At 42.7% G+C, this 25,208-nt stretch overlaps 2 protein-coding genes across 2 annotated transcripts; both read left to right on the forward strand.

Moving 5' to 3' along the window:
* Positions 1-1,282: 1,282 nt before the first annotated feature.
* LOC308318735 (inositol polyphosphate multikinase-like) lies at positions 1,283-2,512 on the forward strand (the record flags this gene model as incomplete). The annotated part of the gene is made up of 1 exon (XM_080768362.1): positions 1,283-2,512. One exon carries the CDS (start codon positions 1,283-1,285, stop codon positions 2,510-2,512), a length of 1,230 nt encoding a protein of 409 aa, XP_080624488.1.
* Positions 2,513-10,130: 7,618 nt separating this feature from the next.
* Positions 10,131-19,878, forward strand: LOC308318736 (protein NDRG1-like; the record flags this gene model as incomplete). Its single annotated transcript, XM_080768363.1, has 12 exons — positions 10,131-10,214; positions 12,972-13,083; positions 13,703-13,823; positions 14,535-14,597; positions 15,131-15,191; positions 15,479-15,565; positions 16,312-16,368; positions 18,141-18,307; positions 18,657-18,756; positions 19,087-19,122; positions 19,341-19,396; positions 19,689-19,878. 12 exons carry the CDS (start codon positions 10,131-10,133, stop codon positions 19,876-19,878), a joined length of 1,134 nt encoding a protein of 377 aa, XP_080624489.1.
* Positions 19,879-25,208: the final 5,330 nt, after the last annotated feature.

Genomic DNA, 25,208 nt, shown 5'->3' on the forward strand with positions numbered 1-25,208 from the left:
TGTAGTGGAGTACAATATTTGTCTCGGAGATGTACTGAAGTAGAAGTAAAAAAGTGCATATAGGAAACACCGACACATCTTGGCTCCAGAGAGAATGAGAATGTGTACCGATTTGTGTCTTGAAGAAAATACAAATTGCCAGGCAGAGATGGACACGGCATATATAAGAAGTTGTGCCATGTCATGATCCAAAGAAACCCGGTAAAATACAATTGGTGCCGGTGGTACGTCCTGACTGCCAGGATGGATATTATCTGACAACATTACTGTATCAAGAGAGAGAGTTTTAAACAAGGCGTTTTTACATCTCTCAAGCGAGGATGTGGTATTATCTTTTTAGGGTCTATGGATGTTGCTACATTGGAGCTAGAATGAATTTATGCTGCTGAGATGGATTGCTTTTTGAGCGGTGCAGCCGCTCCAATGCACAGCTGCGTTTTACGCCATTTCCGAGTTTTTAGACAGCTGGTGGATGGAAAAGAAGCTCCGCCTCCGCGGACGACTGCCGCGGAGCAGAGCGTTTCCGGGAATCTGTCCGTTGCGGCAGTCGGCAACTCGGAAATGACATAAAACGCAGCTTCTTCTGTCCGCAGCTGTCTGCTCATATGTGCCCAGACGGTTAGTCTGTCTGTCTGTCTGTCTGTCTGTCTGAGCATGGAATGTCCGTGACATCATGTTGTTGACGTCATCCGACGTCATCATTGTGAATTTTCGAAATTCCATAAACAGCTTTCGTCCCTATACGTCTCAAGATTTGCCATTGACCACAGTAAGAGAATTCCGGTCAAATGTCAGCTATAGATTTTGTCCCCGCGTCCGTCTCACGTTTTGTCCGTTGACGGTGAACGGAGAAATGACGTCGGATGTCCGCTTTTTATGACGTAAATTAAACATCGTTGACACTGAAGGGAAAATGTACGTCATTGTAAGCGAGCAAATCAGCTAACCAATCATAGGCAACAGGCATTCTGATTGGCCAGTATGGGATGATGCATGATGATGATGTATGATGATAAGAGCTGATAATTCCGCTAAATATGCGGAATTATTATATGACAAGAGCGCCGCTCATTTCACACAGGTGTAATTTTTATATTAATTCACAACACCAACACCACACAATTATAACATGTGCAGAGAGGGCTGCTATCTTCACCGGTGACGTATAGGGAAAATGTGTGAATATATAAATCCGCAATTATCTATATTTTGTTTTATTTCTTTGGGGCTTGTGAAATGTGTGCCGAGCTCGTCTGTGCGAATTAATTGTCGGCATCAAGTGATGCAGCAGTTCTCTCTGCAGGGGACCGAGAAGACGGGACCTGACCCCCACCGGCCCGACGGCAGTGGCGGTCAGCCCGGAGCCACTGCTCTCCTCGCGGAGCCCCGCGGCCAACCGTCACCTCCTCCTCCTCTTCCTCCTCCCCACGCGAACGGCTGTGTCCCACTGCCTCATCAGGTGGCAGGTCACAGATTCGGGGTGCGTGATGAAACGGGTATTCTCCAGCATCCGGACGGCGCCGTTCTGAAACAGCTTCAACCGCCACCGAGAGGCCCGCGAGAGATGCACTTTTACGACGCGGTGTACGCGGCGGACTGCCGCGACCCGCGTCTGCTGGAGCTCCGAAGTCACCTGCCCGGATATCACGGCACCTGGTCGTCGTCGTCGTCGTCTCCCCCCGGCGGCGGTCCCGCCGGGGAGCTGTACCTGAAGCTGGAGGACGTCACGCGTCGCTTCGTCAAGCCGTGCGTCATGGACATCAAGCTGGGCCGGCGGGGCTACGACCCGTTCGACTCGCGGGAGAAACGAGAGCGACAGATCCGAAAATACCCCCTGATGGAAGAAATAGGGTTCCGGGTTCTGGGAATGAGGGTGTACGAGGCGTCCGCCGACACGTTCGACTCCTACGACAAACGGTACGGATTGGGACTGGTCAAAGACACGTTGGGAGACGGACTCTCCAGGTTCTTCCGCAACGGCGCGGGCCTGCGGAAGGACGTCGTGTCGGCCAGCATCGGCAGGGTGCGCCGCGTCCTCCGCTGGTTCGAGTCCCAGCGGCAGCTCGTCTTCTACTCTAGCTCCCTGCTCTTCGTCTACGAGGGCCTCCTCCCCTCCTCCCCGTCTCTGTCTTCGTCGCTGTCTTCTCTTCCCAGCGTCCCCTCGATCGGCCCTGCCCCGCCAGAGGCCGACATCCGGGTCGCCGTCCCACTGGCCGCGGCGGCGAGCGAGGAAGACGACTGGCCCTGGAAACACGCGGCCGGGAGACGGTCACAGCCGAACGAAAACGGCATCCGATCCCCACAGGAGGGACGGAGCCTGGGCATAGGGGAGACGGAGAGACTTGCGACAAGGAGGGACAAGGGCAAACAAACAAAGGAGGAGGAGGAGGTGGAGGTCCGGATGATTGACTTTGCGCACGTGTTCCCGAGCGATAGCCACGACCACGGCTACATCTACGGCCTGAAACACCTGCTGGCGGTGCTGGAGCAGATTCTGCACGAGTCCTCCTAGGTGTCCTCGTTTTTGTCGACTGAGACTCTAGGGCTGTATTTTGCGTGTCTTAAGTACCAGGTCTTATTCCCTAACTTGAGTAAACTAAAGACCTGGAGGTGTGATCAATGCTCTTTGGCCACTCAGAATAGCCAAATGGCATTGATCACGCCTCCAGGTCTTTAGTTTACTCAAGTTAGGGAATAAGACCTGGTTCTTAAGACACGCAAAATACAGCCCTAAAAGACTAAATATTTAAAAGACCGATATTTTTAAACAGACTAAACCATTTCAGATGACTACATAGGACTAAAACTAGATGGTGTGTTCAAAAGACTAAGACAAAATCAGAAAATAGGGCCCCAAATTAAAGACTATAAGATTTTTGATTTAGTCAACTATAAGACTAAACAATTTCAGATTACTAAAACTAAATGGTGTGTTATTCAAAAGACTAATAAATCATAATTCGCTGTCAGCTCTCAAATTTGTGTCGTCTCCTCAGCCTGATTCCTCTCTTTAACCCGTTTAGACCTGAGGACAATTCTACAATGTCTTCCATCTTCTATGTATTTTCCTATACAGCTTTTTGTCCCCACACGTCTCAATATTTGCCATTGACAATGGAAGGAGAAATTAGGTCAAATGTCCGCCAAATATGTAATATGACGTAAATTTAACCAACCAATTTACATCATATTTTCACTCGTCCATGAGATGATGTATGATGATGTATAATAATAATAAGAGCGCCCCTCACTTCACACGGGTGTGATTTTACAATAGCTAAAGTATGACATCTGACTCTTAATATGTCTTTGTGTTTAGGAACAACCATAGGACAGCCTGTGATCTATCATCTATGACGTCAGTCATCTATGACTTATCTATAATGTATATGACTCCAAATGTAGGCTTCAGTCCGGCCGTATGACGACCAGGACAGCATGAGGCCCCCACTTATGACATCTTGTGGCTATATTCACACAATGATTGTGTTACTTATAGGCCTTCTTTCTTCACGTATGTGTGTGTCTTTTGGTCAACTGTTTGATGATGATGTCAATGCAGATCATTATTTTGATACTAGTATAATGTTTAGAGTCTAAACAGTATACTAGTATCAAAATAATTACTTTAGACTGATGCTAGGATCTTGGTTTACCTGTGATCCTAGTTTACTACACTGCACTACACTGTCTCTGCACTTGTATGGGTCCCCATAGCTAAATGATAGTTTGGAACCAAATATGGACCCTTATGGTTCTGTAATTCAGAGTGTACAAATGTACATTTGTACACTTTTACAATATAAATTGGGGGTGCCAGAGATAGAAATTTAAATAAATGGGGGTCCGTAGACTAATGTGTGTCAAACTGGGGGTCCTTGAAATTAAACGGGTTGAGAATCACTGCTAGAGTTGTAAAAAATCTTCTCTTTTCAAACGGGGGGTCCGCAAGCTAATTAGTGTCAATTTGGGGGTCCTTTACATGAAAAAGTGGATAGTAAGTAAGTAATTTGATTCATAAAGCACCTTTCAAAACAAAGTTACAAAGTGCTATATAGTGACAACCATATGCAACAATCAAGTTAAAACGAGGCACACAGGTGCAATAACACAACAAGAGATGAAAGCAAAAAACAGACATGCAGAAATCAGATTATTTGACGAAATGTTTTTCACGAGGGCGCTTAATTAAGTTAACTTAGGACCTTCTAGCAGTTCATTCTGTTTTATTAAACACATTTCTTCCATGTAGCCCATGTTTTGTAATGGCATTATCATGGCAACGCTAAGTTTAGCGTTGTCCCTGCGGTGTGATATGTCTTGTTGCACGTTGACCCACGTTGACCCTATAGTGATTCAACGCATGGAATTCAATGGCCCCAAACCACACCAAAGGGTCAAGACGGTTTTAGCGTTAACTCCTTGCAACCGTTTGGACACCAAGGAGTTGGGTTACAGGTACGGTCGCCCCTTTTCCATCTCGCCCCACTACTATACCTAGCTGTAAATAACAAACATAATTCATGTTTATATAAAAGGTATTATCATATTAATTTATCATTGTTAAGTTCACTCTGTATATCCACATTTTGCGGGGGCGAGTTGGTAAAGGGGCGAGTCGTCTGGTATTAAAGAGTTGCATGGTGACCCTTTGGTGTCGTTAGGGCTGAAGTCGTTGATTTTCTTTTAATTTGTTTTTTTCCCATGTCATATGAAAGCAGGGAATCATAGCTTCAAATTGACATATTGGTTGTTCAGTTTGAGGGAGGTTGCAGAGGATCCCCAGTTTTGGAGATATGACTTATATAGAGTAATGTCTTGCAGAAAACAGCGAGTTGAGAAAACAGGCTTGAAAGGTTCACTTTTGTGGACTCTATAACATTACACATAGCTACATGTTTAAGCATTCATTTCATATTTAGGCTACATGTCAATTTCAGCTCTGACATTTATTTCAGACATGCTCTAGTATGTGAAGAGTCTGCCTGTGCTATTAACTCATTTTTGGAAAAAAGAAATTTATAAATCAGTTTCTCCTCTCCTGAGTCTTGCCACCATGACTGTCTCTGTATCAAAAAGAGTCAAAAATGTACAAGACAAAATGTTTCCTAAATAAATGTGTCTAACAAGATCTTAAATCTGTCAACAGACTCAGCATTTATTTTGTTCCACAGTGTGGGAGCAACCACTGCAAAGGCCCGGTTCCCCTTTGGTTACGAGTTTGGTTGCCTTTGTCAGAGAGACCTGAGAGATCTCACCTCTGGCTTTGCCTCCAGTAAGCCCGGGGCTATAGGCAGATATAAAACTATAGGCCATGCATGTATGATGGAAATAGGTTAGTGGAGCAAAAGTAAGGAGTAAAGACTGTCTGTTTATCGGCGCTCCAGACGACCCTAAATGGATTAGACCTGCTGCCGTGACACTGCAGCCCATGCGTGCCAACACAGTGACATCATTTCTTCTGTCACGTTACGTACGTCTCCAATTAACAGATGCTATACTGAGAGACCCGTGGCGTGTTATACTTCCGGTGTTTAACCTTCAGAAGCTTTGAGCTTTTTCTGGAGGTGGTGGAAAATCCCTGTTTGTTTGGCAGACAAACAACTCTTCTTTGCCAGGTGCTTGAAAAGAGCGTGGACTACATTTCCCATGCACTACCTAGTACCTAGCAACTGTAGTGGACACTTTTTCATGAACGGCATAAACCCTGTGATAATGCTGGCCGTTGGCCGGAGGCTCCAGGGAGTAGACAGGTCCACAAGTACATTTCAGGCATTTTATTTACCTCCAAAGTGCAGTGCAAGTCTGTCACAATACAAAAATAAGTAATAAATGCTGGCCAGAATTACATTCCAAGAAATGGGAAACAAAATAAACCTGCTGGCTAAACTTTAAGAAAACAAAACAGATCTTGAGAGACTTTTACAGGCTATTTATCCTTCGATGAAGTCCTGGCTTGCAGCTTTCCTCTAGCCTCTGGTAATACTGAACTCCCTTCACCTGCAGCAATCATGCTTTTATACAGGTGGGGCAAACCATCCCCTAATCAGCAAGTGGCAATCAATTGACTCAACCACACGGCCAACTAAGGCCTACGAGTAATCTTCCACACTACTATACTTTAGAGCAGGCCTGTCAAACTCATTTTGGGGTGAGGGTCAAAAGGTCACTTGATGTGGGCCAGAACCAGTTGCGGACCCACGCTCACAGACATTCACTGTTTTTCAGTCTGTTTTCTCAGTAACTGCTATAACTATAGTATCATATATATATATATATATATATATATATATATATATATATATATATATATATATATAGCTACTATAATTATTAACAAACAATGCAATAAGGAGCCCCAATAAAACATTTGCACTACATGCTGTAGTGACAATGTTCAACCATCTTGCAAAATGTAAAGTAATGAAAATGGGACACATTGCGAGCTTGTAGATCTTCTATTTTTACTATTTTAGTAACTAAAGTTTTGGGTCGCACGTGTACACCAAGACTGCATTTCAGTAATTTATTCTTGCATTTTGGACTGTCTCCTTTCCAAATATGATACGATTTGAACAGGTAACGCACCTTAAGTAAATATTTGGACCCGAGACATAGTTGAGTAAAAGTATTGGAAATTGGAAACACTCAAGCAAAGTACCTCAACACTGTACTTGGTACAGTACTTACTGACTGTAAATACTTAGTTACTTTCCACCACTGCTTATACGAGCTATAGCCCACCGTGGAGGGAGGGAGCATGCAGGCTGTGGGGAGCAGATGGCGACTGTGAGATTAGACAGATCTGACCACTGAACAGCAGGAAAGCACTTCCTGCTGGCCATCATGTGATTTAATCTGCACTTCACCCCTATTAGACGTATTCAATGGCGAGTGAATTCAAACAACCTTTCATGAGTGTTGCCTAATCAAGTGGGGGGGAGGGATAAAACAAAATAGTTTGTGATATTACATCATAGATTCATAATACAGAATATGTATATCTTTTTTTATACTAAAACTTTTCAGCTCAGACCCAAAATATAAACTTAGTGTCTTCCCAGGACACAAATGTACAAAATGACATCATGAATTAACCATTAAGCCATTCGCCGATTTAGAAGCTCTGAGATTAGAGGTCGGCTATATTTTCACTGGGTGAGGGCCGGTATATCGATGGATGGAGAGGCATGACCAGGTCCTCAAATCCATCGCTGAAGCAATCAGCAAAGGGGACCAACTCAAGGGCAGCCGATACACCCAAAACCACAGCTATAAGGCCATTCACTTTGTCAAGGAAGGACAAAGGCCAGGGGGGGAAAAAAACACCAAAGAACTGCTCTGCTTGGTTTGCTCTCCACGGCCCGAGACTGGGTGATGACAGTTGTGACCTGGAAAGGGCGGCTGAAAAATTCCACCACACACATCACTCCAGTCCAGATTGAGACCTATATAGTGACAGACATCATCTCGGTCTCAGAGGCCACAAAACACCTCGTTTCTTGCTGGAGCTGACGGATTCCCTGCAGGGAGGAGATACAGTATACGGATGGAGGAGGCGCAAGACAGAAAGAGGGAGAAGGATCACCAGGAGCTTGGTGGAGTGGAGGATTGTCTTGTCGGAGGAACGGGTGGAGACCAGGTGGTGAATGGACCATATAACAGATGGGTATATAGTCGGGGATTTGCCACGGCGGCCACTCCCTGCAGCAAAGCCTATATACGTATAACCGTTGCTAACTTGCTGGGCATAACAGGTGCCGACCGAAGAATTAAGAGCCACATAATAGAAGAACGAAGAAAGGCAACAACGTGGCAGTGTTGATTCCAGTCGACTAAAACGACTAAAACGGAAAAATGTTCGTCGACAGCCTTTTTTCACTGAGGAAAACTACGTTTTAATTTAATGAAAACTACATGAAAACTATAAGCTATGATGACAAAAACTATAAGACTTGACAATTTCGTCAACAAATAGAAACCAGACTGCTGCGTCGACGCGTTGTGAGCTTGTAGATCGGCTATTTTCAGCAAGTGTGAAATCAGCCATTTATACGACGGCATTTAGGCCCACCAAAATACATTTTAGTCTAAAATCTAAAAGACTTAAAATCTTATGATATTTAGTCGACTAAAACTAGACCAACCACTAAAACATTCCAGGTGACTAAAACTAAAATCTAAAGTTGCTGCCAAAAACAACACTGCAACGCGGAGGCTGCAGAGCCTCCAGATGGCTCTGCTTGAAGAGGGGAGAGCAGTGGGTATAGAGCAGTAGCATGCCACTTCTTGGACACGGACCTGATCAGCCTCGGTTGGGGGGTCGCCTGCAGGAGGGTGTCTGTTTGTATAAGACCCGAAACAACCCTATAAGATTCCAGGAAGCAACACCGATGATGGTGTCCAAGTTTGTGCATCAGTAAGATGTATTGTTAACACTATTTCTTCCTCTCTTTTTTTTTTTCTTTTTTTTTTTTACATTTATGGATTTTATTTATTTATTTTGTGTTCATTTTTATCCCACTCGGCAAGCCAGCCGAGTGGCGCGCCGTGGGCTCGACTCCCGAGCCCCGACGCCGGCCTTTGCCGTGTGTCACTCTCCATGTCTCACCCCCTTTCCTGTCTGCATACTAAACTAATCTTTAAAAAAGAATACCAAAAAAAGACTCTGAACCCCTAATTGCTCCCGATGTGCAGGTTGGTGCCTTGCATGCAGGTTTCCTCCGGCATCGGTGTGCGGATGTGTGAATGTATAATGCACAATCTCTGCAAAGGGCCTTGGATGAAGGCGCTTAGGCGCTATATAAATGCACCATTTACCATTCTATTTGGCCTGGGGGTCTGAGGAGAGAGGCGTCCTTCTGGCAGTCCCTTCAATCCGAGACCCCCATCTGGGAACCTGAAACTAGAAACAACTGTGAGTATACATGAAATGGGAGGGAGGGGTACGAGATACAATGCACAAGTGACAGGTGAAGCAGGCAGGTATATATATATATATATATATATACTTCTTCCCTTATTGGAGCAGGGGCGGAGTTAACGCTGGACAGTTGCCATGGCAGCGAGGCCTCGGTGAGGGGCGAGGGTGGAGCCATGATCAGTTACCATGCATGGCAGATAAATTGAGGGAGGAGTTTACTCTGTGACTATATGGTGATGTTGATCGAGCTTCATTGTTACCCGAGGAAAAGGACCAGGAATGGAATTATAGCATGAGTCTAATGTGGGGGAAAAGCACAACCGACTATCTTATCTTTGAAGGCGTGGTCTTCCTCCTGAACATATACATTGTATACCAACTGCATTCATCCAGCATTCATCAAAACAAAGATAACATGGCAACATGTCGGAAAGCAGCTCTGTGCTCTTTTGTTATCACTAAAATCAACCAATCAATCAATCAATCAATCAATCAATCAATCAATCAATCAATCAATCAATCAATCAATCAATCAATCAATCAATCAATCAACCAATCAATCACATACTGTATAACAGCCAGCAAGGCATAACAGCTAAATTAATTTGGGGCCTATATAGTGTTCATCAGTCTAACAGCCCCTGGCCCTGCATGGTTCTAGCTATACTATAACTACATTCTGCACTGATAAATTGATAAAAAAATAAAAAATAAAGACCAAAATAAAATATGCCTATATGCTAACCTGGTTAATTCACTCCATCCAGTCAGGTTTCTGGGGGGTGGGCATGATGGGGGTCAGATTAATTTAAAAACACGTGCTGGCCTGGCCTGTGGGAGCCGGGCCGGGGCCGGGCCGGGTTCAGGTCGGTCAGGGGCTTAGTCAGTGACATGGATATAAATCAGCTTAAAACGGAAACAGGCTTACACACCCGACAGACAGACACTATACTCTGCTTGTTTCTCTCGGAAGCAGCACAACACAACAGCTATACCGAACGACGACTGCTCTTCCGCTGTGGGGAAGGATTATATATAACAAGACCACAAGCACAAAGAAAGAAAGGCTCCGGGGGGCTTTTTTTTTTTAAAGAGTTAGAATTGACCCCGCAAGGATACGGGAGGTGCTTCTGAGCATCCTCTATAGCGGCCTTCCTTTTATCTTTTTCTGGTATTGTGTGTACTGCGTGTACTGTGATCTACCGTGATGCCTGTAGACATGGTGGTGTCCCTGGTGGACGACAACGACGAGGTCTTTGACACCCAGGAGCCCACTGCCAATGTAGTGGTGGTGAGTACAGTAACTGTGTACATTTATTTACCCATAGAGTACTGTACTTAAGTCCAATTTTGAGGTATTTGTACTGTACTTGAGGGTTTTCAAATATTGTACTTTTACTATACACTACGTTTATGTGAAGTTTAGTTACTATAGTTACTTTGTGGAGTTGTAGAGAAAACTATAGCTATCGTTGTGAGCTTGTAGATCTGCTATTTTCAAAGGTGTTTAAACGTTTGAAATGTTGAAATGGGACCTTCTGTATAATGACTTTTTTTTGTATTCTTTCTTAATTTTTGTTAGGTTTTCTGAGCTCAATTGCACCCCAAAAAAACAGAACTTTTAACATTCAGTAGATGTTCTGTGGTGTGGGGTTTTCTGGCTGAAACAGGTGCTCTGGATTTCCTGCTGCTTGTGATGTATAAAAGAGACAGAAAATCCAATATATGTCAATGGGATTTGCCAGCAGATGTCACTGTTTTCACTGTTTTGCCTGTTTTCATTGCAGCTCAGAATGACTTTCAAACACCAGAGAAAAATCCACTGAATGTTCAAAGTTCAGGTTTTTTTTTAATGTAATTGAGGTCATACAACCTAAAAGAAAAACGAAAAATTAAAATTAATTAAAATGAATATAATGAAACCCTTAATACATCTGGTACTCTAAGTGCATTTTGATACCAATACTTTTACTCAAGTATATTTTGAATTCCAGACTTTTACTTGTAACAGAGTAGCCTGCTTCTACAATGCAGTATTGATACTTTTTCTTAAGTAAAACAAGTCAGTATAGGCCTACTTATTATTATTATATTACGCAGACTCCATAACCTAATCTCTTGACCTGTAAATACTTCTATATTTATCATGCTATGAGTGAACTCGGTGTGATACTTACAGATAGGCTATCATTCTATACCTTTTGTCTTATTCCTTTTTTAAAGAACTTAATTACTCTATGACGTGTCTAATGAATGATTATAGTTCTGGTTCATATAGGCCTGTTTTTGTTTAGTGATTTTCTTTCATAGAAGGAGCTCTTATATAGCTGGTGGCCCAGCTATTTTAAATAGGCCTAGTGTTAAAATATGTCATTTAGAAAAGATGGTTGAAATATGTCATTTAGAATAGATCATTATTGATTTGTCTGTTTATAGTTTCAACATACGGATATCTAGTATACTGTTAGACGGATGATCGGTTTATCCTATCTGACTATTCCCATGCATTTGGGGCTATATCTTGCGCCACCCCCTTAAACCCTTATCCCTAAACTTATTTTCCATTTTTTTACTATTTAAAAAAAACATTTTAAAATAGTTCAAATTGCCTTTCTACAAGCTCACAACCTGTCAATTTTCACAATAGTAAACAATGGCAAATACGTTTAGGCATATTAAAGGGATAAGGGTATACTGTATTATACTATACTGTATTACCTTGTGGCACAATCGTGTCTTACTCTGCTGGAAATACCTCAACGCAAGAGGTCAAGAGTACAGAACCTACTGACCTAGTTTCCAATCACCAATCACCACACCAGCTGCTTCTCTCACTAATGGCTTCCTCCACTCTGGTGAAGGTTGTACTAATTAAGGGTGATTAGGAGGTGTACACAGTTTGGTTGCCGTGGTAACTGATTGTACACTCTTTCCACTCTCCTGTTGGCTACTAATGGATCAGACAGGTTTTTTGTTTGGCTGCTAAGCCAAAGAGATTCTATATAAAGTCCTTAAATGTTTGGAATCACCACTAGATTTGCGCATCACTCCAAGATGGAGGCAGCACTTTCTATGCACATCAAACACGCACGTAAGCGTGCACGGTCGCACGTGCACACATGCACCCTGACATTCTGAATGAATGTGTCACTAATTTCTGCTTTGATCCCTTCATAAATATGATAAATTAGTAAATCAATATATGAGAGTAGAATAGGATAAAAAAACAAGTTCTTGTGTTGTACAGCGTGACTTTTTAATGTATTTTAAAAAAAAACGGAAGTTACGTCATCACTCCATTATGGCGTACGGGGCACTGGGCGCTGGTTATTACTACTATATGGGACTTAATGGGAGTGTCGCCATTTTTTGGGGGGCGGAAGTTGCAGGATTTTGTACCGCTCAAGGAAATGACGCTGACGCTTTACAAATCAGTTTACATTCTCTGTGAATGAAACAAGTGTTGTGATTGGTCGGGAAAATATCGTATCCGGGGGGGGAAATGCATATATCTGATGGAATCAGACGGATGTTCCGGGCCGACACATCGGCCGATATAGTGTCTCTGCCTTAGGTTGTGCATGACCAGGCTTTTCTCTTTCGCAGATGAGTATAGGCTGCAGGGAACAGAGGCTATATAGGCTGGGGCAGGCTATACCTGGTTACTATTCTGATGTTTTTACTTTACTTACTTACCGTACTTACTTACTTATGTCGAGTTTAATTGTATAAATCACAGAATGAACTATACATGTAATGGCAGAAGCAAACTTAAAGACACAGAGAGGAGAACACAGCAAACGATATTAGGCACACAGCTGTGATCCCGTGCTACCAGCAGAAGGGGTGAAATATCAGCCCTCAACGGCTTCTGCCAGAAATATGGGGAGGGGAGCCAAATATCAGTGTGAAAGCCACTGCACTGAACACCGCCCTCTGGTGTTCAGCCTGCATAATGCTGAAAGTGTGTTTATGATCTGTCTCTCTCTCTCTCTCTCTCTCTCTCTCTCTCTCTCTCTCTCTCTCTCTCTCGGTGTCTCTCTCTCAGGAGGAGGTGGTGGAGAGCCAGTATGGGACATTCCACTGCATCATGACTGGCCCTGTGAAGGCCAACCCCAAACGTCCCGTCATCCTGACCTTACACGATGTGGGAATCAACCGTGAGTTGAATTGAAGCTTGTCAAATTTAAATTAAATTACCCCACACACACTATAGAGCATGTTTGGAAATCGAAACCTCTCTCTATAATGTCCCCTGGATTGCAGTGTTGTTTTTGTCATAGTCATAGTCATAGTCTCTTGAATAGTTTTAATTTAGTCACATTTTAGTCACCTGGAATGTTTCAGTGTTAAGTCTAGTTTTAGTCGACTAAATGTCATGAGATTTTAGTCGACTAAATCTATAGAGTTGATTTAGTCAACTAAAAATTATTTTGGCGGGCCTTGATGCCGTCGTAATGGCTGTTTTTACACTCGCTGAAAATAGCCGATCTATACTATTTTCAGCATGCAACCCTTCCTAACATTTTAGCCTAGTTTTTATTTGTTGACGGAATTGTCAGTATATTTAGTCTTAGTTTTAGTCGTCATATAGCTTCGTTTTCGTTTAGTTTCCATTTAGTTTTCATCAGTGGAAAAAGATAGTCAACGAAGGTTTTTCGTCACAGTTTTAGTCGACGAAAACAACACTGCTCGATTGGAGGCAGGTTTTTTTCAATTGATTTGCTCATTTTTACTTTGCGTACTATATGTTCCCCGTCCCCCACCTTATATCTGCAGACAAGATGTGTTTCGAGGCTCTGTTCAGCCATGAGGACATGTGTGAGATCACCAGACACTTCGCAGTGTGCCACGTCGACGCCCCGGGGCAACACGAGGGAGCCAGCACCCTGTCTGCCGGGTCAGTAGCCTGTCTGTCTGTCTGTCTGTCTGTCTGTCTGTCTGTCTGTCTGTCTGTCTGTCTGTCTGTCTGTCTGTCTGTCTGTCTGTCTAGTCTCATGTCTAGTCTGTCTGTCCGTCTGTCTGTGATACACAGTTGTTTACATTTTTGCGAGGAGGTGTAAGGCAACTTCATTCTTAAGTGACCTTCATAGCTATACGTACGACCATACACATTCTGTAGGGTCATTATCCTATAAAGCAGTGGTTCCCAAAGTGGGAACTATAGGGGTCCTTGAGCTATAGTTCCAGGGGGTCCCCAGCTAGTTATAGGAACCAAATGGACCCTTATGGGACGGGTCTGTATGACTCAGAGAGTGTACATATGGAACCAAATGTTGGTTCCATTAGTACACTCATCAGAGTTAAATTAAGTTAATTAACTTTGATTTTACAATATAAATTGGGGGTCCCAGAGATATAAATGCCATTCAATGGGGGCCCGTAGACTAATGCAGGTCAAACTGGGGGGTACTTGAAATGAAAATGGTTGAGAATCACTGCTAGAGTCATACAATTCGTCTCTAATGAGCGGTCCCTGGCATATCTTTTTCAAATGGGGGTCCGGCGGGCTAATAAATGTCAATTTGGGGGTTCTTAATTGTCATGACAAAGTTTGGGAACCACTGTCCTAAAGTATTGGGTTGTGACATTATGACCTTTGACCCCTCAGGTATGTGTACCCCACCATGGACCAGCTGTCAGAAGGCCTGATCACGGTGCTCAAACACTATGGGTAAGGCTTAACTGCACTTCTGACCAGTGTTGTTTTTGGCAGCAAATTTAGATTTTATTTTTAGTCATATATAGTCTCTTCAATAGCTTTCAGTTAGTTTTAGTCACATTTTAGTCACCTGGAATGTTTTAGTGTTAGTCTAGTTTAATGTCATAAGATTTTAGTCGACTAAATGTTCAATTGATTTAGTCAACTAAATTGTATTTAGGCGGGCCTTGATGCCGTGGTAATGACGCGGCGCGCTGTGAGCTTGTAGATCGGCTATTTTCAGCAACCAAGTGTAAAATGACTTGCACTGTATCTCTCGTCCACTAGTCCCTTCCTAACATTTTAGTCTAGTTTTTATTTGTTTGACGAAATTGTCACTATATTTAGTCTTAGTTTTAGTCATCGTAGCTTAAAGCTTTCATTGTTTGTCATAGTTTTAGTCGACGAAAACAACACTGGTCCTGTCCAGTATAGGACTACTGGGCCTCTTTGCTTTGTAAATATATGAAATGCTATAACTTCCTGACTGATGTGTGTTTTTCCAGGCTTCGCAGTGTGATCGGGCTGGGAGTCGGAGCAGGGGCAAACGTCCTGGCCAAATTCGCTGTAAGCTCCTGTTTCGTCTCTGAAATCTAGATAGAAATTGAATTATATTATTGAATGAATAACACGTGATTGAAATGAAAACAGAATGCACCCACCCTGACCTCTCTCTCTCTCTCTGTGTGTGTGTGTGTGTGTGTGTGTGTGTGTGTGTGTGTGTGTGTGTGTGTGTGCGTGCGTGTGTGTGTGTGTGTGTGTGTGTGTGTGTGTGTGTGTGTGTGTGTGTGTGTCTGTGTGTGTGTGTGCGTGTGTGTGTGTGTGTGTGTGTGTGTGTGTCTTTGTGCGTGCAGCTGAACCATCCTGACCTGGTGGAGGGTTTGGTTTTGATCAACATCAACGCTAATGCAGAAACACTGATAGACTCCATGACACACAAGGTCAGTGCTCACGTGTGTCTGTGTGTGTGTGTGTGTGTGTGTGTGTGTGTGTGTGTGTGTTGAATTCATGCACAACTGCACAAGCTACACAGCACGTCAGATTACACTGCAGAATATGTTTTATAATAAGACCCACCCACCTCAGACATCAGCAACGTTATCAAAATCACATAAACATAATTGCTAGTGTTCTATAGGGTTTTAAGCAAGAATACACAAGAGCCCAGGTGGTGATTATATATACAGGTGCAGTTTGGCACAAGGTTACGATCGAATACTCAACTCTTTGCAGCATGCCAACACCTGCCAGCCATTGTTCAATCCCCAACATCTTGTTGAACTGCAGTTGTAACGTTATAAGGGAACCCCCTTTTGGTGTTTTAAAGCATTATATGTTATATACTTTAGCTATTGAAAAATAGCAGGTCTACTAACCGAGTGCCACCGAGTGCCGCGCTATACGAGCTTGTAGATCTGCATTTTTTTTTTAAACTTGTGATAATGTGACGCAAATCTTTGAATGTATATTCTTTCAGAGCGAACATTTTTAACTCAAATCTTTGCTTCATGGGGGAGCCCTGAAACGACATATTTTCAGATGGGGGTCGGCGGCCAATTACATATAGTTTTGGGGGTCCTCGACATGAAAAAGGTTGAGCACCGCTGACACACAGGAACATGGGGTTTTTCAGAAAACTGTCAGGTTTTAGAAGACGTCTAAAGACGGTTTAATGTCCTTGTTCCAGATCACCGACTGGACGCACACTCTCACCGACTCCATCATCTCACACCTCTTTGGAAAGGTAAGCTTGTCACCTGCAGTGGTGGAAAGTAACTCAGTACTTTTAAGTACTGTACTTAAGTACAATTTTGAGGTATTTGTACTTTACTTGAGTAAAGTACACCTCGGAGCCAAAATCTTTACTTTTACTCCACTACAATTAGTTACTTTGGCAATTTTTTGAAAACATACATTAACCACTTCAACCCTATACATACGTACTTTTACTCAAGTAAAACAATTGAGTATACTTTGTCTTCAGGGGAGTTTCTTTCTTTTCTTCAGTTCTCTCTCTCTCTCTCTCTCTCTCTCTCCTCATTCCGTTCTCAACTGAGGCAGCGGTGGCCGAACGGTTTGCGGAGCGGTCTTGATATCGGAAGGTCGCTATAGTTCGTATCCCCCTTAGAGTATATATACAATAGAGAAGACACCCAAGTTCTCCTCCCGTCCACTTGCATTGAGTTGCTCAGAAGCGCATGAGGCGAATCCACTCCTCCTTCCGGTTTAGGAGCCCTGTGCATTCTGGATTTTTGCCCTCAAACACATGAACGCGCGAGCGACCGGCAGAGTGGACGGAGCCTAGTGCGCGTTCATGTGTTTGAGGGCAAAACCTTACCAAACTGCAATATCTTCTTCGGCCACTATGTCCATTGCGCTTCAGGATTTCCTCTGGGTGTCTTCTCTATTGTATAATAACTCTATGGTATCCCCGGACCGGCACGTTAAATTTACCACCGCTGAAGTGCCCTTATGGACAAGGCATTGAACCTCTACCATGAAATGTTCTATATGAGCAGGGCCTGGCTGTAAACAAGTTCTTGAGCTTAGTCCAGTTACCCTGGGTAAACATAGTACCTTTCCTTTCCTTAGTCCAGTTACCCTGGGTAAACATAGTACCTCTCCTTTCCTTAGTCCAGTTACCCTGGGTAAACATAGTACCTTTCCTTTCCTTAGTCCAGTTACCCTGGGTAAACATAGTACCTTTCCTTTCCTTAGTCCAGTTACCCTGGGTAAACATAGTACCTTTCCTTTCCTTAGTCCAGTTACCCTGGGTAAACATAGTACCTCTCCTTTCCTTAGTCCAGTTACCCTGGGTAAACATAGTACCTCTCCTTTCCTTAGTCCAGTTACCCTGGGTAAACATAGTACCTCTCCTTTCCTTAGTCCAGTTACCCTGGGTAAACACAGTACCTCTCCTTTCCTTAGTCCAGTTACCCTGGGTAAACACAGTACCTCTCCTTTTCTTAGTCCAGTTACCCTGGGTAAACATAGTACCTTTCCTTAGTCCAGTTACCCTGGGTAAACATAGTACCTTTCCTTTCCTTAGTCCAGTTACCCTGGGTAAACATAGTACCTCTCCTTTCCTTAGTCCAGTTACCCTGGGTAAACATAGCCTTTCCTTAGTCCAGTTACCCTGGGTAAACACAGTACCTCTCCTTTCCTTAGTCCAGTTACCCTGGGTAAACATAGTACCTCTCCTTTCCTTAGTCCAGTTACCCTGGGTAAACATAGTACCTCTCCTTTCCTTAGTCCAGTTACCCTGGGTAAACATAGTACCTCTCCTTTCCTTAGTCCAGTTACCCTGGGTAAACATAGTACCTCTCCTTTCCTTTAGTCCAGTTACCCTGGGTAAACATAGTACCTTTCCTTTCCTTAGTCCAGTACCCTGGGTAAACATAGTACCTTTCCTTTCCTTAGTCCAGTTACCCTGGGTAAACACAGTACCTCTCCTTTCCTTAGTCCAGTTACCCTTGGTAAACATAGTACCTCTCCTTTCCTTTCTCGACTGTTCAGGACGAGATCCAGACCAACCTGGACCTGATGGCCACGTACCGCCACTACATCAACACGGCCATGAACCAGACCAACCTGGGACACTTCTGGCGCTCCTACAACAGCCGGCGGGCGCTGGACGTGGAGAGGCCGGTCCTCGAGGGGAACGCCAGCGGCAGGACGCTCAAGTCAGTGAAGGTTTCAAACACACGATGTTTAAACCCATTCTGACCTGAGATCAGATTCTAAAAAATGTCTTCTATACGTCCTGACAGTTTCCCATTCTGACCTGAGATCAGATTCTAAAAATGTCTTCTATACGTCCTGACAGTTTCCCATTCTGACCTGAGATCAGATTCTAAAAATGTCTTCTATACGTCCTGACAGTTTCCCATTCCGACCTGAGATCAGATTCTAAAAATGTCTTCTGAATCCTGACAGTTTTCTGAAAAAGCTATGTTTCTGTCAGTCGATTTTTTCAGCCTACATATGCAGTCCCTATAGCTGACCTCTCTGTCCGTCTATTTTTCCGTTCAGGTGCTCCACTCTTCTCGTAGTTGGCGATAGCTCCCCAGCTGTGGAGGAAGTCGTCGACTGTAACTCAAAACTCAACCCCACCAAGTCCACACTGTTGAAGGTATAGCCCAACAACAAGCCACTGTAACGGAATCTGACTGAAACTCATTCATGGGCTGACTCTCTGGCAGCAGCTGTATATGCGTGTTTAAACTTTAAATAAATACATAAATAAACCCTGTTGCACTAGACTAGGCATATTGATTGATTTATTGAATACTTCATTAACAGTTTGCACAGGAAAGTAGAGTTTAATATAAGGTTTGCTATAAGAGGATTTAAAACCCAAGAAGGCTTATTATGGCTTGTTTCCATTTGTGTCCTTCATACGTATTCCATGACATCAGACCAAACTTATTACGCATTAACCCTGCTCTGTCTGTCCCTCCAGATGTCCGACTGTGGTGGACAACCTCAAGTGGATCAGGTAGACTAACCAAATATATGTGGAAAGATGTTGACGTTTGGATGTTTTGAGGTATTCCCTCGACTGCAATATTCGCAAATATAACATAGTGACAGTGACATTGTGCAATTTGATTATCTGTTTCATAAAATAACACAAGCCTTATTAGATAGCTGGATCTCCGAAGGGCACGTAACATAAATGACATAAATGCAATGTTTCTCTCTCTGTCCACACAGCCAGCCAAACTGATTGAAGCCTTGAAATACTTCATCCAGGGCTTGGGATACAGTACGTATATACTATTCCAAACGGTTATTTCAATTTGACACAATATAGTATAGCCTATACATCTGCAGTGCTTGGAGAGGTCCTTATACTTCTCCATTTTGATATTCGGACCATCCATAAGCATTGTATATTATATATAGTATATATTATTATAGATCACAATCGAAGCGGGTGGAATGACTAACCTCTCCTCTTTCTTCCACCCCCCCCCCCCCCCCGCCCCCCCCACACACACACACAGTGTCCAGCACAACCATGACCAGGTTGTCTCGCTCGAGGACCGCGTCGGGTTCCAGCGTGGCCTCCTACGACGGCGGCCGCGTCCGGCTGAACTCGGACGGCACCCGGGCCCGCCTGCAGTCCGACAGCGCGAGGGCCCGGCTCCACTCGGACGGCCGGAGGCAGAGGCTGCAGTCCGAGGAGCTGCAGCAGCAGCAGCGAGGACGCTCGCACACCAACGTGTCCATGGACACCGGACAGTCTTAGCTGATCACGCCATGCGTGGCGTGGGTGCCACAAAGACCGCTGCGAGCAGTGTAACATCCTATGGGTTGATTTTTATATGAGTGTAAAGGCTTTTTTTTTTTTTTACAGTGTATCTTAGTTGTGTTCCCGCCCTTTATATCCTACACTTCTCTCTCACCTTATCCTCTGTCCTTCCCTCTCGTTCTCGTATCTCCTCTTATATACCCTCTCCCATTCTCTCCTATCCCCTCCTCTTATCCTCTCCCATTCTCTTCTCTCCTCTCCTCTCTCCTGTTCTCGTATCTCCTCTTATCCTCTCCTGTTCTCTCCTTTCCTTGTATCCTCTCCTCGTATCCTCTCCCATTCTCTCCTCTCCTCTCCTCTCCAGAGGAGAGGCTGATGTAACACTAATGAGTTTATAAAACAATGAAGCGGGATTCATTCCAAATCTGTTCATGTAAGACGAGATGCAACAAAGATAATGCATGGTGAGATATATAATGTATTAACTATATAATAATAATAATAATAATGACATATTATTCACAACTGCAGGAAGGTTTAATGTTAATACAATATATAATGATCCTGTTTTTAAATGAATGTATTTTCAGGAAGAGGCTATACATGAAACTCATTACAATGTTTGTAACCTTATAAGATGTATATACATGTTTATATACATTCTGTCATATTAAAAAAAAACATTTGTTTTAAAAATAGAGCTGTTTCCCCAAAGCCAACGTGTACTCATTTACTCTAAATGTATTTATTTTAAACTCGGTTATCAGAATTCATATCTGACGTGGCGATATGTTATGTGAATAAACTTTATATCAATGAACAGCAAGCGGTTTAGTGTGCATCCTACGATGTTAATAATCCTATGTCAATGCTTAAAGGACAACTCCAGAGTAAATAACAGGTAGGCTCATTTACCTATACTTATATTGATCCCTTAAGTGACGTGCCAAGGGATCATATGGGACCAATATGAGCCCATGTTATGTAGTCTGGAGTTGTCCTGGAGTTGTCCACACACACACACACACACACACACACACACACACACACACACACAAAGACGTGTGTTTACTTGAACTACTAAAAGAAAAGATTTAAACTCTCAATAACAAGCACATTACAACATTTCAAAACAGCAACAGTCAAACAGCAGTTTATATTTTAGCAGAACAACCACATGCATGGTAAGTGGTTCACAAAACAATCAAATGTACATAATTGCAATTCCGACTAGAAACCCCCAAAATACATGCCACTATACTACCGTTTTGACCGTAGCGGAGACGTGGCTTTCAATAGTACGGAAGTGCTATTTCACCGTGCCTATAGGTGAGTTCGGGTTTGACATTATTTACTACTGAGTTATAATGAGTTTGGGCTGAGTCGGCTCTACCGAACTTTGCAACGCTCGACAGCCAGGGTGTCTCCCGTGGCTCACGTTGGGTATAGAGACGACGAAGATGTGACGTCAGTGTCATATGTTACACTGGTGACCGTGACAGCCACATTTATTTGCCTCTAAAGCGTAACAATCCTGACTCTTTAAAACCACTCCTTGCTTGCCTCGAGGATGTAAAAGCATGGCTGGCTTTAAACTTCCTAAACTTCAATGACAGCAAAACTGAAGTTATGGTGTTTGGGCCCCACACAAGCACATGTGTGGGCCCTTCTTGAGCCCTTCTTAAAGCATACTGCCACCAATCTAGGTTTCAAAATCGACTCTGACCTAAAGATGGACAAACAGATAAATGAGGTAGTAAGAAAGAGCTGCTATATAAATAAAGGTGGTATGGTATGGTATATGTACGGATTTTGGGGGTTTTCAAGTCGAGTATCTATGTATGTATAACAGTCACGTCCACATGCAGTCCACCAAAGCAAGTTGTCACACATAGTCTTGTTGGATCGAACACGTCTTGAGGCTGGCCCATTTAACCTGATGAACATCAAGGCTGATAGCTGTTCAACCGCTAAATTATTATAATACGAAGAGATCATTTCATTCAATGCCTCTTCACACTGCAGTACCAGTGGGATGAGTTTTGTGCAGTGTGAAACCATGAAATAGACATCATGTTTGCCAATAAAAATGAACAACAATGATTTGGAAACTTTAGTTATTTGTAGATTTTGTACAAGCTCGCTCACATGTTGTGACTTCAACTTGTCACATGCAACGTGTGCTTGTAGATCTGCTATTTAATTTTTTTATTTATTTATTAGACATAATGATAAGTTGTGAAACAAGACATTCTTCAGTAACGTTCTTCGCTGAGAGTGGGAAACGGTTCAGCATGAGCAGTAGTGTGAAAGAACACCAGATGATTCATACAGGAGAGAAGCCCTAACACTGTGACTACAGTGAGAAAGGGTTCAGCAAGAGCAGTTCTCTCAAAATTCACCAGAGAATTCATACAGGAGAGAAGCCCTACTGCTGTGACCAGTGTGGGAAACGGTTCAGCCAGAGCAGTAATATCAAAAGTCATGAGATAACTCATAGGAGGAGAGAAGACCAACCACTGACAGTTGGGCATTTTGGGTAAACGCTTCACTGTAAAGTCTCACCTCAAACACCAACACATTGTATGATAGACAAAGTAGTTGTGCACACTTACAGATACAACACACACATGCACGCTCACTCGCACACACATTTTAAATTGTTTTATTGGCTTCAAAAGTTAGTCAGAACTGTTAATAACGTTTTCAATCGAAGTGTCCTTGAGCAAGACACTGAAACCCTAATTGTTGTGTCTAAGTGTGTCTAGTTTTCTAGCTGTATTAGAATGGGAGAATGCACTGCCCCACGGCATATTATTCTTATACTAATATTCTTAGTAATATAAGTAAATGTCTTGTAAATGGGAAACAACAATGAAGGAACATTCTATTCTCTATTGCAAGGGATTTGCATTGGGCGTGTGAAATTATTTCCATACGGTTGCTATTGTGTAATTGTCTGGCTTCAGAATTGGACCAGATAGGTGATAATTGTCAAGTCTGTTTAGCTTTTCATACAGAGAAGAAGTCCATTGTGCCTGGGCTATTGTTTTCTCTCTTAATGTGATGATCACCTCTGCATCCAGCTTTGCATCAGGTCAGGTCATCTCACTTTGCATGTAAATGCTTTCGCTCAACATTTCTCTGCAACCACTGAAATCAGACAATGGCCTGCTATACAGTATGCTTGAGACAAAACAAGTCTCAGTTTATCATGTTATTCTGGCTTAGAAGTTTAAATTGAATACAAAACTGCTCTATCCACACGTGGATTATGTGCAGTATTCCCTACTAAATGTGTCATATTCAGTGGCCACCAAGCCAAAAAACATCATTGTTAGGCATTGTTCTTTTTTCCATCACATTTTGATTGATTGAATACTTTATTAACAGCATGGACGAGGAAGTAGCCTACAGTACAAAGTCTGCTAAAAAATGATGGATCCAAGCAAGCATATTGGCTTGTTTCCACTGGGGTCCTGGCTCCTTTGCACACTGTAGCAGCTGATGCTGCTGTCATTTTGTTTTAATGTTACTGTTGTATTTTGGGTTGTTTGTATACAGAATAGGGTTGATTTCATTATAGGGTGGCGTATTACGTATAGTCGTATACTATGGCACTACTATAGGTAGACTGGGGAGCTCACACTACTTCAACCTATTGAACTGAAATGAGCATTTCAAAAGTTAAATCCACAATAAATTAATTAAACCATTTAGCATCATAATGATAAAGTGCATTGTGCCATTTCCCTATGGTTTGTTTTATATTTCGCATATATAGTGCCTGGGCTTTGTTTACTGTGATGTTCTGATCACCTGAACCATGACAAAACAAAAACAATATTCTATCATATTTGGTTTTGGCTAGTGCAGTGTCCACACATGGAATACTTTGAAGACACTAGAACAAATTGAGCAACATCATTGTGTGATGCAATGTTCTTATTTATCACTGTAGCCGACCGATGCTTCTGTCATTATATATATATATATTATTTTAGTGAATTGTGTTGTGTTTGGTTATCTTGTAATAATTGTTGCTTTATTGTCACAAAAAAGGTTGATGATGAGATGTGTTTGGTATACTGTGTGTTAGAGCTTACCTTTTGTTGTGTTGTTTAACTTTCCATTCCATCAATCTGGGACATTGGGCTTAAAATCTGCTAAACAAAGCATCTCTTAGTTATAATAATGTAAGAATGTCATGGTCTGGCGCCCTACAGACCATGTCAACCACTCCCACATTACACTCCCACTCTCAGTCCTTGCCACATACCTGCTCACACTCCCTCATTATCCCCACAGTGCCATGCCCCTTTCACACCTGAGGACACTTCTCCAATCATCCTGCTCCCCATAAGACTGGACTCATTCCACACAAACATTGCCAGTACATACACTCTGTTCCTGAGGTGTTTCCGTGTTCCTGTCTTCTTCGTGTGTCTCAGAGATTTTTGGTATTTTGGACATTACACTTGGGCTTCATGTAAAGGTTTGCTTTTTTGAACTGCTTTGCAACCCTGTTTTTGAGTTTAAACAAGTTTAGCTTTGCAACATTGAGTTTTCTGCTTGCTGCTTTTTGTAGTTTTGTGTAAGCTTTACCCTTGTTTTGGATTAATAAATAAGTTAATTTGAACTCTCTGCTTGTGGCTCTGCGCTTGGGTTCTATCCTCTGTTCAGTCGTGACAAAGAAAGCACAGTGATACACTTGACAGAGAAAAAAGCTACAGTTAAAAAAAAATGCACTTGTAGTCTAAAAAACGTATCCTCATTATGTATGGACGCGTTTGGAGAGAGCGGATGAATTGTCTAAATTAACATGTGATTATCTTGTCTTTCAGTGAATGGTTCTTGAATGGGGAGGGGGGATTGAACATCCCCCATAAAATAAACTCATAACCTTCCCTTGTAGAAAGAGCCCCCCTGCATGTGCTTTTGGACAATGTTATTGTTTTTTTATACCTCCCTATATCATGTTCTTGTTATGTTATGATCATTGGTTGAAGAGCCTAATTATGACAAGGAAATTAACATCGTTTTCAACTTCACCTTTAAATGTGTAAAGTCTATAGAGAAGAAAACATCCAGTTTGGAAAGCAATCATTTTGCACAGTATAGGCCTGTAGAAAACACAGAATAAATTCACTCTTTGCCCGGCATAATAATTATTTCGTTTTTCAGGAGGACCATTTAGGTGCTACTCCTTTTGTAGAGAAGTGAAGCGGGAGAAACCCATATGGGGAAACTATAGGTTTATTATTTGTTCTAAGTTTAAATGTATATGTTCCATTGTTATTGCATAAAGCGGAATATATTGTAGGCCT

This window comes from Protomyctophum bolini, assembly GCF_963924005.1.
Source record: "Protomyctophum bolini genome assembly, chromosome: 7".
NCBI lineage: Eukaryota > Metazoa > Chordata > Actinopteri > Myctophiformes > Myctophidae > Protomyctophum > Protomyctophum bolini.